This window comes from Charadrius vociferus, unplaced genomic scaffold, assembly GCF_000708025.1.
Source record: "Charadrius vociferus isolate BGI_N301 unplaced genomic scaffold, ASM70802v2 scaffold31, whole genome shotgun sequence".
NCBI lineage: Eukaryota > Metazoa > Chordata > Aves > Charadriiformes > Charadriidae > Charadrius > Charadrius vociferus.
Genome location: NW_009646966.1, coordinates 4,246,355 through 4,259,283, shown reverse-complemented (window position 1 = coordinate 4,259,283; position 12,929 = coordinate 4,246,355). Strand labels below are relative to the sequence as shown.

Genomic DNA, 12,929 nt, shown 5'->3' with positions numbered 1-12,929 from the left:
CCATGAAGTTATGGAATTAAAAGCCACGAAGGAGAGGTTTCTCCTCAAGTCAGCCAGTCAACTGAAATTGCTCTCATCCAGGTCTTTGCTAAGTGAAAAATCACCTCCAGTGCAGTCAGCCATATCATTCTTTAAATTTTTGCCCTGCCTCCTAGTTCTATGTTCTCTCCTGTTTCACATCTGACTTCTTGAAGTGCTTCAGTATGTCCTGTTGAGAATCATCCAGTCTTCTATGGAGCTCCAGAGGGCTTGTGCTGTAGTCCTCTCTCTTTTTGCCTCTGTTATTTTTATGTTCTGCAAATTCTTTCTGCTTACTAACTGTAAGGGTGCAGTTTCTTCTTATTCTTAACCTGATCTTGCTGTGTACGTTGCTGGGTATCCAGTTTCCAGCTGCACGTTTCTGCTGCCTCCTTTGCATTCCTAATAATGTAGGGACTGTGTAATAATTAGGATCAACTTCATGAAACAATGGAAGAGTGAGCTTGTTTTAAATTTGGTACAAGGGAAGAGTGGAAACAGTGGGACAGGATCGTCGCTTGTGGCAACAGCCTGTGGGTGGGCTGGATTAAGTCTATCAAGATACTGTGCCCCAGACCAAAGCTCTTTTATTCCCTGTACACAGCTGAAATTGACATTCTTAAGGGCATTGCAGTGTCATTTCCTTTGATCTTGACAAATGCAATTTCTTATCCATTTGAAAAACTGCAAAGATCGTTTTCCTCATTTATTGCCTGTCACCTCACTGTAATCCTTCCTGGTATTACCCTGCCCTAAGTTCATCTACTGTCTCTTCTTCTTTGAGCTCAAACCTGTCACCAGTTTTCTGTCCATCTACTCTCATTAAAACACTAACCTCTCTCAGAGATTAGCCAGTGCTGCCACCACTTATCCTCTGGTTGTTGTGGGTGTTTTTGAACAAACAGCTTTGTGCCTTTCTGTGATGCTGCCACTAATGATTCAGCAAGCTCCTGGTGACCGTTCCGAAAGCTCCCGCTTTACCTTTCCGACATCCTAAGAGGAGTTCTTGACTGCTTTTAACTTAAAGCCATAATTATGTTCCTCCTCAAGGTTCAAAGGATGGAGTTAAACAACTTTGAGAAGTAAGATTTCATCTTTTTTTTCCTTTTCAATTTTACTTTCCACTGTGCTTCTCTTTTCAGTTATGCCAATGTAAAGAAGTGCAGCAATGAAGGACGTGCCTTGATGCAACTGGACTTTCAACAATTCTTAATGAAACTCGAAAAGTTAACAGATATTAGGCCTATTCCAGATAAAGAATTTGTGGAGACCTACATTAAAGCATACTACCTAACAGAAAATGACATGGAGCGCTGGATAAAAGAACATAGGGTAAGGGTAAATTTGCATTCTTTTACTGTCTATTGGGAAAATTCACCATGATGATAGAATCATGCTAACAACTATAAATGATCGATGCTTCTATGTGTTAAAAATGAATTTATGCATATATATGTATATATTAATTTATTATAATCAAATCTGTATGGGTAACAATATAAATATAAAAGTGTGTGTGCATATGTATGTTCATTATATTTATTATCATATGAAGTTAGTATGTGTTTGTACTGATTCAACATCTGATGACTGGGAAGGATAAATAAGCCAGTCACATCTGCCTACTGTATCAAAAATTGTAGAGAACTAGAGTGAAGTGAAGTTGAAAACATTTGTGTGCCACTCAGAGTATGTCAAAGTGCACAACTTGATTATCAGGAAGTACTGTTTGAAATCACACCATGAAATTTTACTTTGCCTTTAGGAGTAGATGGCTTAAACTAAGTTGTAAGGCACAATGTATACTTTGTTTAATACTACTGAATCAGGGTCAACATTGCTCTCTGAGATAAGTCTTCATTTGTATTTGAAAGCATTTAGCATGCTTTTGTGATAGCATAACCTGACAATTACAACTTACAGGACCGCAGGAGTAATAGTCACATGCTGCCCCTTGTTGAAATGAAAAGACTTTTAAAATGGAGCACTTTGAAATCTCTATTTTGGGATTATTTTAAATCCCGCTAGAAATGGATGAAAGAAATATGTCTTTAATATCGTTTTCCTTGTTTTACCTGGAGCCACAAAGGAGATTGTGAGCTGTTGTTTGGTGACCTACATGGAAAAACTCTTGTTTAAACCGACTGGTGGAAGCTATATTTTGGATGGTGTTAGGTATATAAAGGTAGTACTGGCAAATGTAGTGTTTTGACAGGTGTTAAGAATTCTTGTCTTAACATTTTTGCCATTTTTTCCTCCTTTATCATGTACTGAAATTAATGTTGTTTGGAGACCCTGTAGACAGAAGTATTTCAAAGCTTATTGAAGATGAGAAGTCAAAATAAAAAAGATCATCAACTTTTGTCACAGTTTGTTTCGAAAAAAGTTTTTGTGTTAAAAGCTTACCCCATTTGCATATGTATTTCCCACCACGCCTCCCAAAGAATGGAAAATACATTAAAAATTGATTTATATACATATGTATTCACAGAATTACTTTCTGTGAACTCAGTCCAACACTACTAAAATTATAAGCGTTTTCCACTATAATCTGCCATGTAGCAAAGTACAGTTTTTTCCTCTGCCTCAACTGTGAAAACTGTCCAGACCTGACTGAACTATCACTTTAAATCTCCCTTGTGTACTGACTGTTTCTGTCAGTTGAGAAATGTGTATGTCTGTGTCTTCTAGTTTTCTGTCTTTGTCCGGTGTTTTATTCTGCCATAACTGTTTTATTCTGGTTTTGTTTGCCAGGAATATTCCACTAAGCAGTTGACCAATCTGGTGAACGTTTGTCTGGGCTCCCACATCAACAAAAAGTCAAGACAGAAGCTGCTAGCTGCTATTGATGACATAGACAGGCCTAAAAGATAACTGGAGAAATCTGCTTTCCTTGTGACTTGTACCTTTTTCTGTTCATGTGAAGCATGCTGACAAATCTCTCATGGACTAATGACAACGTTGTCTTAAAAAACATTGTGCATGACCTTTCTTAGCAGCGTTGGAAGCACTCTGAAGTGGCATAACATTCTAAAACATGACTTTTCTAATCTGTAGAGTTCTTTTCTGTTGTAATTCTTTTTTTGGTTGGTTTTTTGGTTGGTTTTACTTGCCCTTACTAAAGGGCCACTGTTTGTGTATCATTGGTGACCTGTATATTTTGCAAAACTGTATACTGTAAGTAAAATCAAAATCAGAAACACATTAGCTTAATATATAGTTGATGCTCTTTTTTAATAAAAGGGCTACTTGAAAATATGATTTCTTTCCTCCCTGCTTTTACCCTCAGAAATTGTTCTTTATTATGGACCAGTGTAAAACGAAAGGAAATGTACAATATTTGATTGATGTATCTTGCATGTGGATTAAGAGTGCAGATCAACTAAATGCTCTCATACTAAAGCCTCTAATCTTCATATGTATTTAAAAATGTCTGCTTATTTCAGAATTAATTTAGTCATATCAAAATGATTGACTTCAGATTAATAGAAGGTAATAAATACTGTACACTAATATGATTTCTTTGTGAGACTTTTTTTCCTAGTTCAACAATGCAAAATGTAATTTACAATAGAAATTAGTTCTGTTCCTGTCACATCCCTTCCCTTTTGTCCCTCTGGCAGTCTTCCCTGTTCTGAAGCAATAATGTCAGAGAATAGGAATAACGTTTTTTTGGCTGTAATTTTGGATTGCTGCTGAGATAATCTTACTATTTCCTGCTCCGCTGTAGACACCCTGAGTGATCCTGAGCAAAGCAAAGTTGCTTGGCTGTGTATTTGTCCTAGAAATCAATTTGTCAGAGCGTCACTGACTCCACTGAAGTTTTCAGGTTTGCTTTTGGTATTCTGTATGTAAAGATTTAGGTTGGTTTTTTGTTTTGTTTGTTTGTTTGTTTGTTTGTTTAAATCATATAATAAACCTTTTGCAGTGCTCGCAGGCCTTTTAAAAGGAAACATGCTAGCATTGAGCAAATAGGTAAAATAATTTACGTAAGTTACAATCCACAACATGGTAAATTCTCAGTTTCGGGTTCATACTTGCCATTGTACTTTGAACTCAAACCCAGGAGAGTCAGGACTTACTGAACAACAGCAGTACCTAGTGACAGAAAATTGCCCTGTGGAATCGTTATAATTGCTCTTTTCTGTAGCTTAATTTCCTCTTTGGAAGCGGACTGAGCATCATTGTGTGAGTTCAGTGAAAGCCTGTGTACAGTTTTAGAAGAATGATAGAATTTACATTTTAAACATTGACTGTGTGGTATTCAGCTCCCTTGTTCATCTGTATTTTAAGGGAAAAATTATCTAAAGCAAAATTTAACTCCATTCTTTATTGACCATGCTGTCATTCTGAGTTCCACTGAAAACTTGTTTAGTGGAGTGTCAATGTATGTGTTGAAGCTGAATCACTTTTACCCTCTTTAAAAAGGTGGTTCAAGAAGAGAAAAGTGTAGTTCATTTTGAAAGTGTGGACTTCTGCGTCAGAGTATCTGCCCTGAAGTCAGATCCTGAACAAGAGTTCTCGGAAGAACTAGAAATATGTTGGAGACGATGAGTGTAAAATCTGTTTCTATTTTCTTCTCATGGATGAAATAAGAAATTTAAATATCTTTACCAGAGCTTTGGTGACCTGAACACATGGTTAATTTTCTCCTGAACTATTTAGGTTGCTGTAATTTGATTGCTTATCAAAAGGTAGGAGTATAAGCATTGATTGGAATGTAGGGTCAAGGAAGGAGGTGAGCAATTGTGTGAATCATAGGGGTAATTTTTTGTAGTGTGTCTATAGTTTGACTTGTTATTTTTAAGTAAGCCCCCAAATAAAAGAATGTGTAAGATGCAGTGTTAAACTTGTGCAACACCTGTTTGATCTTCATTCATATATGCCTCAGAAATGATTATATTTTCCGGAGGAACCTCCCCTTGCTGCCCAGGATTGATACTAAGGGAGAAGCTACATAGCTTAGTGGCCTACATATGCTCTTAGATATATGATTTAACTTTCGCTTTGCCCTGTGTAGTCAGGAGTTGGAGTTGATGATCTTTGTGGGTCCCTTCCAACTCAGGATATTCTTTATTACTTGGTTCTGAGTGACTAATGAAGCCAAGTTTTGGCTGAATGTTGAATTATGAACTTATTAAAGGTCTGTTTGGTAGTTTCCATCCTCTGGTATGAAAATTCTTCACAAACTGTTGATTTTTGAGCATCTCTGTACACATTCATTCACCTATGGAATAAGAAGCCTCTTATCCTGCTTTTCCTGCAATAGAGAATGTGGCTTAAATATCCTTTATGTTTTAGAGGAATGTTAAATAAGAGAATAATAATAGAAGATGATTTCCTTCAGTCTCCAAGGAGAATGACCAGCACGGCAGAGGTGAGCAATGCACCCCTCAGTCCTTCTTTAGCCCAATGAAGAATTTAAATCCTGTTTCCCAGACAACGAGTACTCTGATATTTGCCAAACTCAGCTGGAGCATAGATGACCAGCTTTCAAGTCTCTGGTTAGGCAAAGCCTGTCCCTGCCCTGACCAGCATAGAACTGGCTTTTCTACAGTTGGCTTCTCTCAGTTGCATCTAGTGGTGGTGCTGTTCTCCCAAAGAAGCATCTAATGGTGGTGCTGTTCTCGAAAAGAAGCATCTAACGGTGGTGCTGTTCTCCAAAGAAGCAGCTACTGGGACAACAGTAGAAGGAAGTCAACTGATCAGTTGCTGTGACCCTGGTGTAAGATTCGAGTCCTTGCTTCGATGTAGGTTTCATTATTCAAAGGAGAATTGTATTGATGGGAAAGACCATCTTGGACCAGCAGGACTTCAGCTGATGGGATAGTGCCCAGAGCAACCCCCGGAGGTGTAAATTAGAGTGCCTGATCTGGGTAGGGACTTGGATGCTCCGTGATTTCAGACAAGTAGCCAGATTTCCAGATAACTGACTGTTCTGGATTCCATTGTTCCTGCACGGGAGAGAGTCTTCCCATGTGTAAAATGAAAGCTTGGCTTGCTTCTGATCTGCACTGTGGAAAAACTAGACCCTGCCTAGATCTGCTCAGCAAACCCTGGATGTGGGGTATGGATTATAGATTGTGAACACGGCTGAAAGAACAGCCTTCCTTCTTTAGGGGAGAAAAAGGGAGGAGTGCTGTCTCAAAGCTGTCTGTGAAAGCCTTGCATCCCCTTTGAATTTTAGCAACTGTGAATAACAAAGGCATGTCTCGTGATACCGAACGCAAAGCTGTGGGTGTGGGTTGTGTTCTTGACTTGTCCTCATGCCACAGAACACACAAAATTCTAAAGGTCCCCTCCTTTTACTATGAAAGTGATATATTTGGGCTCTTTCCCCTTTAAGATCTTACTTATGGTTATTGTTTATGAAATTTCTGTATTGCAAGCTGTACTTTAGTAAGGCAAACTTTGAATAAAGCCCATGTTTAAGAAAAAAAACAACAAAAGCCTCAAAAACACACACACAAGAAAACCTTCTGCTCTGCTTAAATTGATGAATAGTGCTGTCTCTCACCAAAATCCTCAAAAGGCAAAATGTCAGCAGGCACCTGCTATATTATAAATGATGCAAACAGAGATGGACGAAAACATGTAGATTTATTGTGTGTGGGTGATGGTATCTATTTTATTTATAACCACTGGTTGAAACAGCATTGAGTAAAGACTAAACATTGCCCCAGACACACAAGGATTATGGTGCAAGTATGGAAATAACACAATTTGCAAACAGCAAAGTTTCCATGCTTTTGCTGGCTATTTAAGGATATTTGTGAGGGTGTTGTTTTTGCAGCGCCAGAGCTGGTTTTCGTCCCAGCCGGGACTTGGTTTTTAAGGATCTCCTGCTCTTCCATGAGGTCCCGAAGTGTGGTGTGGAGCAGCATCTTTAAACTATACTAAAGACTTCACAAACCTGTGGTTGGTTTGGTTTTTGTGTTTGTTTGTTTGGTGGGTTGCTTTTTTTTAAAAAGAGGCATTAAATCAATAACATGCCATATGATGAAGTACATGCCTGAGAAACTAATGAGATGAGTAACCTTTTTTTGTGTGGTGGATCCATCGCTCAATTTTAGTGCTGTGGAGTATTCTGTCCAGTCCCAGAGAATTTACACGTATAAGCTAAACTAAAAATAGTTGGATGTGAACTAAACTCAAATCTACTTGCCTGTACTGTTAAAGAAAGTCCCCCCAGTACCCCTCAGCTCTGCTGGATTGGTCTGAAACTTTTGATCTGGATGCATACGTGAAAGAAAAACAACTTTCAGAGCGGAAATGTATAGCTCTGTGTTACGTTTGTAGATTATCTTGCATAGATTTCAACATTGTCAGATTTAAAACTGGCAAACAGCTGTCTAAACCTGTGTTGATCTTTGAAAAACAAAATATATGAGCAAGCTGAGATCGAGGAGAAAAGCGGCAGTGAACTGCCTCTTTTCGCTAAGCACAAAATTAATGGATGATCAGATGTGCAAAATGACTGCAGGTATTTCTGGAGATCTTTTTTACAAGTAAATTCAAGGTTCATACTTGTATGTATTTCCTGCCCTATGTCTCTAGTAACTTTTATTCATGAGTACCACTATTCACACATAAAAAGTCAATGCATTCATTGTGTTTTGGTAAAGAATAAAATAGAAATGTCACTCAGCCTTAAAATAAAAAGGATCCTTGAACAGGAAAGAAATTACACTGTGGCTGCTGCCTGAGAGCTACAGGGATGTCATGTAGAATATGCACCATAAAACTGTTCCTTTTGAAATTCATCCATAGTGTAATATATGCTTTGTGTGCAATGTAATTTGACACTGGGGACCATGAAAAAGAGTAGCAAAATTCAGCAAGCAGTACATTATTGGTGTCTCTGCCATCACTTACGATAATGGCTGACCCTGAAGCCTGGGCAGGTAGTGCAGAGGTGTTTCCTTGTGTGAGTAACTGGTGTCTGTTGAGGACAGGGTCATAACCTTGGTCTGAATTCAGAGCTTTGAGTACATCTGAGCTACCATACTACTCCCACTGCCGCTGACTTTGTCTGCTGCTGACATGTGCTGCGGAGGAAGCACCGTGCAGGAGTCTGCCAAAGAGGAGCCCCAACCCAGCCCAAAACCCTGTCAGCGTCAGGTTGGACTGTTGGTGGGGCATGAGGCTTCTGCCCTGAAGCAGTGATGGTGGATAGCCATGCCTGCTGTCCTGGCTGCCCAGGGGAATACCTGCTCCAAATGCACGGAACTTGTGGGTCGGAGGATGGACAGAATTGGGCTGAAAGGCGATGGTGTGTCAGTGTGGTGAACACACAGCTGGATCTGGGACAGCTCGCTGTTTTCTTGAAACCTGAAACCTCAATAAACACAGGAGTTATCATTGCCTGGTGCAGTTATTAGCACAGTACTAAGCACCTGTGAGTTTTCAGGACCATTTATTTCTTGAAGTGTAGGAGAATGTCATCGATGTAAATGAGTTTGACCAGGGGCTGCTTCCTGGCCCTGAGCTGCCAACATCTGTCTCCTCCGGAGCAGTTAGAATATTTAAGCAACCAAATGCTCCAACCAGCTGAGCATTCACGGGCGGTTTATAACGTGCTACATTTCAACTAGACAAAATTGTTGCCATGAATAGTAATGCCGTTAGCCCTTCCTTCCCCCCCTCCCTGCCCGCGCAGCCCAGCGTTGTGCTGGTGCCTCCGCTGTTCGGCAGGGCACTTGCTTCTGAGAGTTTACAGAGCCTTTATGCTGGGAAGGAGAGGCCTCTGTATTTTTAGGGAGATATTTACTGCTGCTTTCTATTGCTCAAAAGCTCTGCAATAAGATGCGGAGCTCTGGATGATGCGCCCATGGTTTTTCCTGCACGCACTAGGAGAGTTTGTGGCTGCCCTGGCCCCGGGGGGAAGGAGCTCCCTCTGGGTGCTGTGGTTGGTAACACTTCAGAGATGCTGCATAGCCGTCCTGAGCTGTGGTTTAGGTTCTGCTCTGTCTTGGTGCCTAGCGTAGGGAAGTTTGGTTTGTTTTCCTTTACTTTACTCCCCTAGTTATAAAAGGAATGATGTTATCTACCACATTTTGTAAAGTGCTATCGGGCTGTGGCGGTGTAGGCAGAGCTGTACTTTCTAGCGTGAATCAGTGATTTAAACCCAGGGAGGCTGAAACATCAAATCTTCATGGAGGAAAAAAACATTGAAGGAAACTACCTTCACTGTGTCTCAGGCATTTTAGGTGCTGTTTCCTTTGTGCTATGACAGAAGCCAGTAATCTCATGCACATTATTTCTTCTGACGCTATGCTTCAAACCGCATCAGGCAGTGCCGTTGCACGTGTAGTGGGGCACCCTGCTACGGACCAGAAAACGTGGACTGAGCTATAGATGGGACTCCTCTGAGATGCACCTATACATTACAGTAACTTGCTACTGCTAGAAATAATAACCAGACAGATTAGACAGGCAAGACTGTGGACAAAATTAAAGTGAGATTTATCTTTTGTTAAAGTGAAAGTATGAAAGGATATTAAAAATACATACTTATGCATCCTGATGGCTGCCCTTCTATATATATCATCAGTAGAACCTCATGGCCTCCACCTGAATCATGGGAATAGTTAGATACTAAGATAAGTACCCTGAAGATACCATATAGCTGCAGACTGAGAGATGGTTTATTGAGAGAGTTAGACTTCCAAAGAGACGCAAGGTGCAAGGAGGCAAGACACTTGCAAATAAGATCTTGCCTTTATTGTAATGTTCAACATGATTTCTAGGTAAAGGAAAATGTATTTGGGGGATGTAATCAAGGCATTTTTCATTTAGGTTTCAGACCTTTATGCTCTTAAGAGGTCTTCACTGCATCAGTTCCTCTTCCTTCCCATTCCTGTGTGCGTGTAGCCCGTATTTTCCTCCCTATGCATCCAGACACCTGGATTCACACTAGCACCCTTTCCAGAGGGGGCTGACTTGGGGAAAGTCTACCCAGAGGAGACCATGGCAGTGCTGCTGGCAAAACTTTTCTTGGGATAGGGGCTCCATGTGGGACGTTTCAGGCCAGTTGTAGCTATCTGCTGGCTTTATGAACCAAACATCTGTTCTTCTGCCAGCAGAACCTCTTACCTCTTGGAAGAAAGCACAGGAAGCTCCAGGGACCACCTTGATTTTATTTTACTTGAAGGGTAAGTTATTTTTCTTAAGGCACTGAGTTATGATCTAAATGCCAGAGTCAGTACACAGAGGAGCTAGACCAGGAGGGGCAACAACAGTATAGACAAGACTTAAGATCTTGTTCGCTCACAGAAGCTGAAAAAAAAAATCCTCTTGAGCATCCCTTTTCTTTACAAAGAACATTTTTTAAAGGCCAAATCTGAGACTGTTCCAAATAAAGTATTCAGGTAAAGAGATCAGGGAAGAGTCCTGTCCAATGCTTATCCATGCTTTTTAAAATCTGTCTATTCAATAATGGGAAATGATGGGATGATATCTCTACAGATTTTTTTTATTTTTTTTTTTGTAGGCACTAAACTGTTTGATTAGCTTCAGTTGCCTGGGTGAGTGTTCAGACTCTAAGCTGGTAGGCTCTAAGTTTCTGGGTGATTTGTTCCCATGAACTTGTGTGCTCCTATCTCATGTCTTTAGGTTGAGACTAATTTCTGTGTTAAATTTCAGTTTTCTGCATTTGAAAAGAGTGAATTGTATACATAATTAAAACACATTTATTAACTTCTAATGAATAGTCAGTAACCCTGGGAATTGGACTGAGTGACATGCGTGCATGACGTTTTGAAGCTTACTCTTTGTAGGAATGAGAAAAAAAATCTTGAAGTTGATACAGTAAAATCTGCTGGAGTTCAGTATGTGCCTGGATCGCAACCTGAAAAATACAAGTGCAATCTTCTCTGGGGTTATCTGGTACTTCACGGTGTATCTTTATGCTCTCACTATTTCATGAGGTCAGTGAAGGATTTTCAGGCTGAACCCTTCTACACTGTACCCCCACATGTTTTCCTGAAAACAGGCTAGTGTTCATATTTGCTCTGTTTACAAATATTAATTTGTTAGGAAAAGTAAATTTAAAAAAGTGAGAAGACTGGGCTTCTTTACACCTTTCTTTACTTTTACAGTACAGAGTAGAAAAAAGATTAAAGCATTAGCTGCTTTTATGTAAAGGTGACAGGTTAATTTTTGGCATTTTCTTTCTTTTGTATTCTAGACCACACTGCATAAACAGAAAGACCATATTAATGGTCAGTGGCAGCTTGTGGGGGGAGCCCTTCTCATCGGCATTACTTCCAACTTACGTGAGTATTGCACCAGCACTTGGGTGCTCCGATCATGGACCGTGTCATCACCCTGCTGGGTTTTCAGTAAAAAATATGGAATAAATGGTTTAAGTTGCCTCACTATGGCCTAAATCTCAGAATAACACAGGTGGAGGGCTGTGTTTGGCTGACATCCGTTTGCTTGTATATAATCACAGCACAGAGAGGGCAAAGCTTCATCCCCCCTCACCTGCCCCCCTTTGCCAGCCAGCTCAGGAGCCCGACGTATGTGCACTGAGTCACTCAGTGGCCAGAGGAGACATAGCTGCCAAGAGAAAGGCATCTTCTGGTTTGTTTTACTTCATTTCCTGCACTGTTGAAGCAGGGGAGCAGCCTGAGGGACCGCACAGAGGGCTGCCGCTCTCTCCCAGAGTCACAAGCTCTCTGCCACAGTGTCCTGAAGGGACATCCCTCCTAATGAAATCACCAGCCGGTCTCTGCTGCCTGACTTTTGTATTAGCAGGGTTTAAATTAGGCCATCACTCTGAAGCGCCGGCCTCTCTTTGCTAGTGACAGATGAGGAGATGCAAGTATAATCAAAGGAGCAAATTAATCCAATCTGATTCATTTAATGTTGGTTCAAATGAAATGCTTCAAGGAGGCAATGGGGACTTACTTTTCAGCATGTGCTGGAACTTGGGCTCTGGCTACAGAAGCATTTCTGCACCGGCCTTGGAGCAAGGCTGACCGAGGGTCTAGGATGCAGACTGGCAGAGTAGCTGGGCCACCGGCCAAACAGGGTCACCACCTCGCAAGGACAATATTTCCAATATGTTCCTGGGCTGAAGAGGGGCAACAGATTGGGGAATAAGTGGTAAAAATCCCACTACAAAATGGAAAACTTTTTATACTGACCGAATCGTTTTGTGGTGATGAGGCTCAGGACTTGTGCAATGAGGGACCAGAGAAAGGGAAAATTGTTAGGATCTCCCATGATCTACCCCAATATATGGAGAGGGGGAGACCTACTGAGCAAAGTGGCCTCTCTCTCACCTGCCCTAGAGCGGGAACAATAACCCTTCTGGTTCCTCTCCTCCACTCTGTTAAATCAGCCTAATACCTAGTTTTTGATATTCATCTCAAATCGTTATTTCATGTTCAAACCTATATAAATGGAAATGAAGAATACGTTGAACAGTTTCTTCTGGAAGGTACAGAAAGCATTGTGTTTATATAAGCAGTCATTCATCATTGTGTATTATATACCCGCCTGGGTAACAGTGGAAAATGATTTGCAGAATGGGTGTATCTGTATTGTCTGTTGTTTAGAATGCCAATTTTTGGTGAAAATGATCCTAGTCCAAATAATTATGTGTAATGGAGAGGAAGTATATAGATGCTACAAAGTGCTACGAAAAGGCTGAATTTGCTCTGGAAGAAGACTTAAGATTTCATTACTCCCATTGCAGTCTCTAAGAGCAAAGTAACCTGAAAAGGAAAGGGACTACTTTGACAAATCACTTTTATTTTGCTTCCTACAATAACTCAGGGACAAAAGACAGATTGGTTTTTCAATGCATTGTGTCAGATAATTCTCTCTTCTGACTCAGCCACCCTCCCCCAACCTTAACTTGACTGAAATGGCCATTTGATTGTACATGTATACATCCCGCT

The 12,929-nt window shown here is 40.5% G+C and overlaps 1 protein-coding gene across 1 annotated transcript in view; it reads left to right on the top strand.

Annotated features, from left to right (window-relative positions):
- Window positions 1–3,493, top strand: part of CCDC132 (coiled-coil domain containing 132) — a 91,972-nt gene extending 88,479 nt beyond the window's left edge. The window contains exons 28-29 of the mRNA XM_009895372.1: window positions 1,161–1,350; window positions 2,773–3,493. Of these exons, the coding sequence (XP_009893674.1) occupies window positions 1,161–1,350; window positions 2,773–2,892 (310 nt within the window). The 3' untranslated portion in view covers window positions 2,893–3,493. The remainder of the gene's footprint in view (window positions 1–1,160; window positions 1,351–2,772) is intronic.
- Window positions 3,494–12,929: the final 9,436 nt, after the last annotated feature.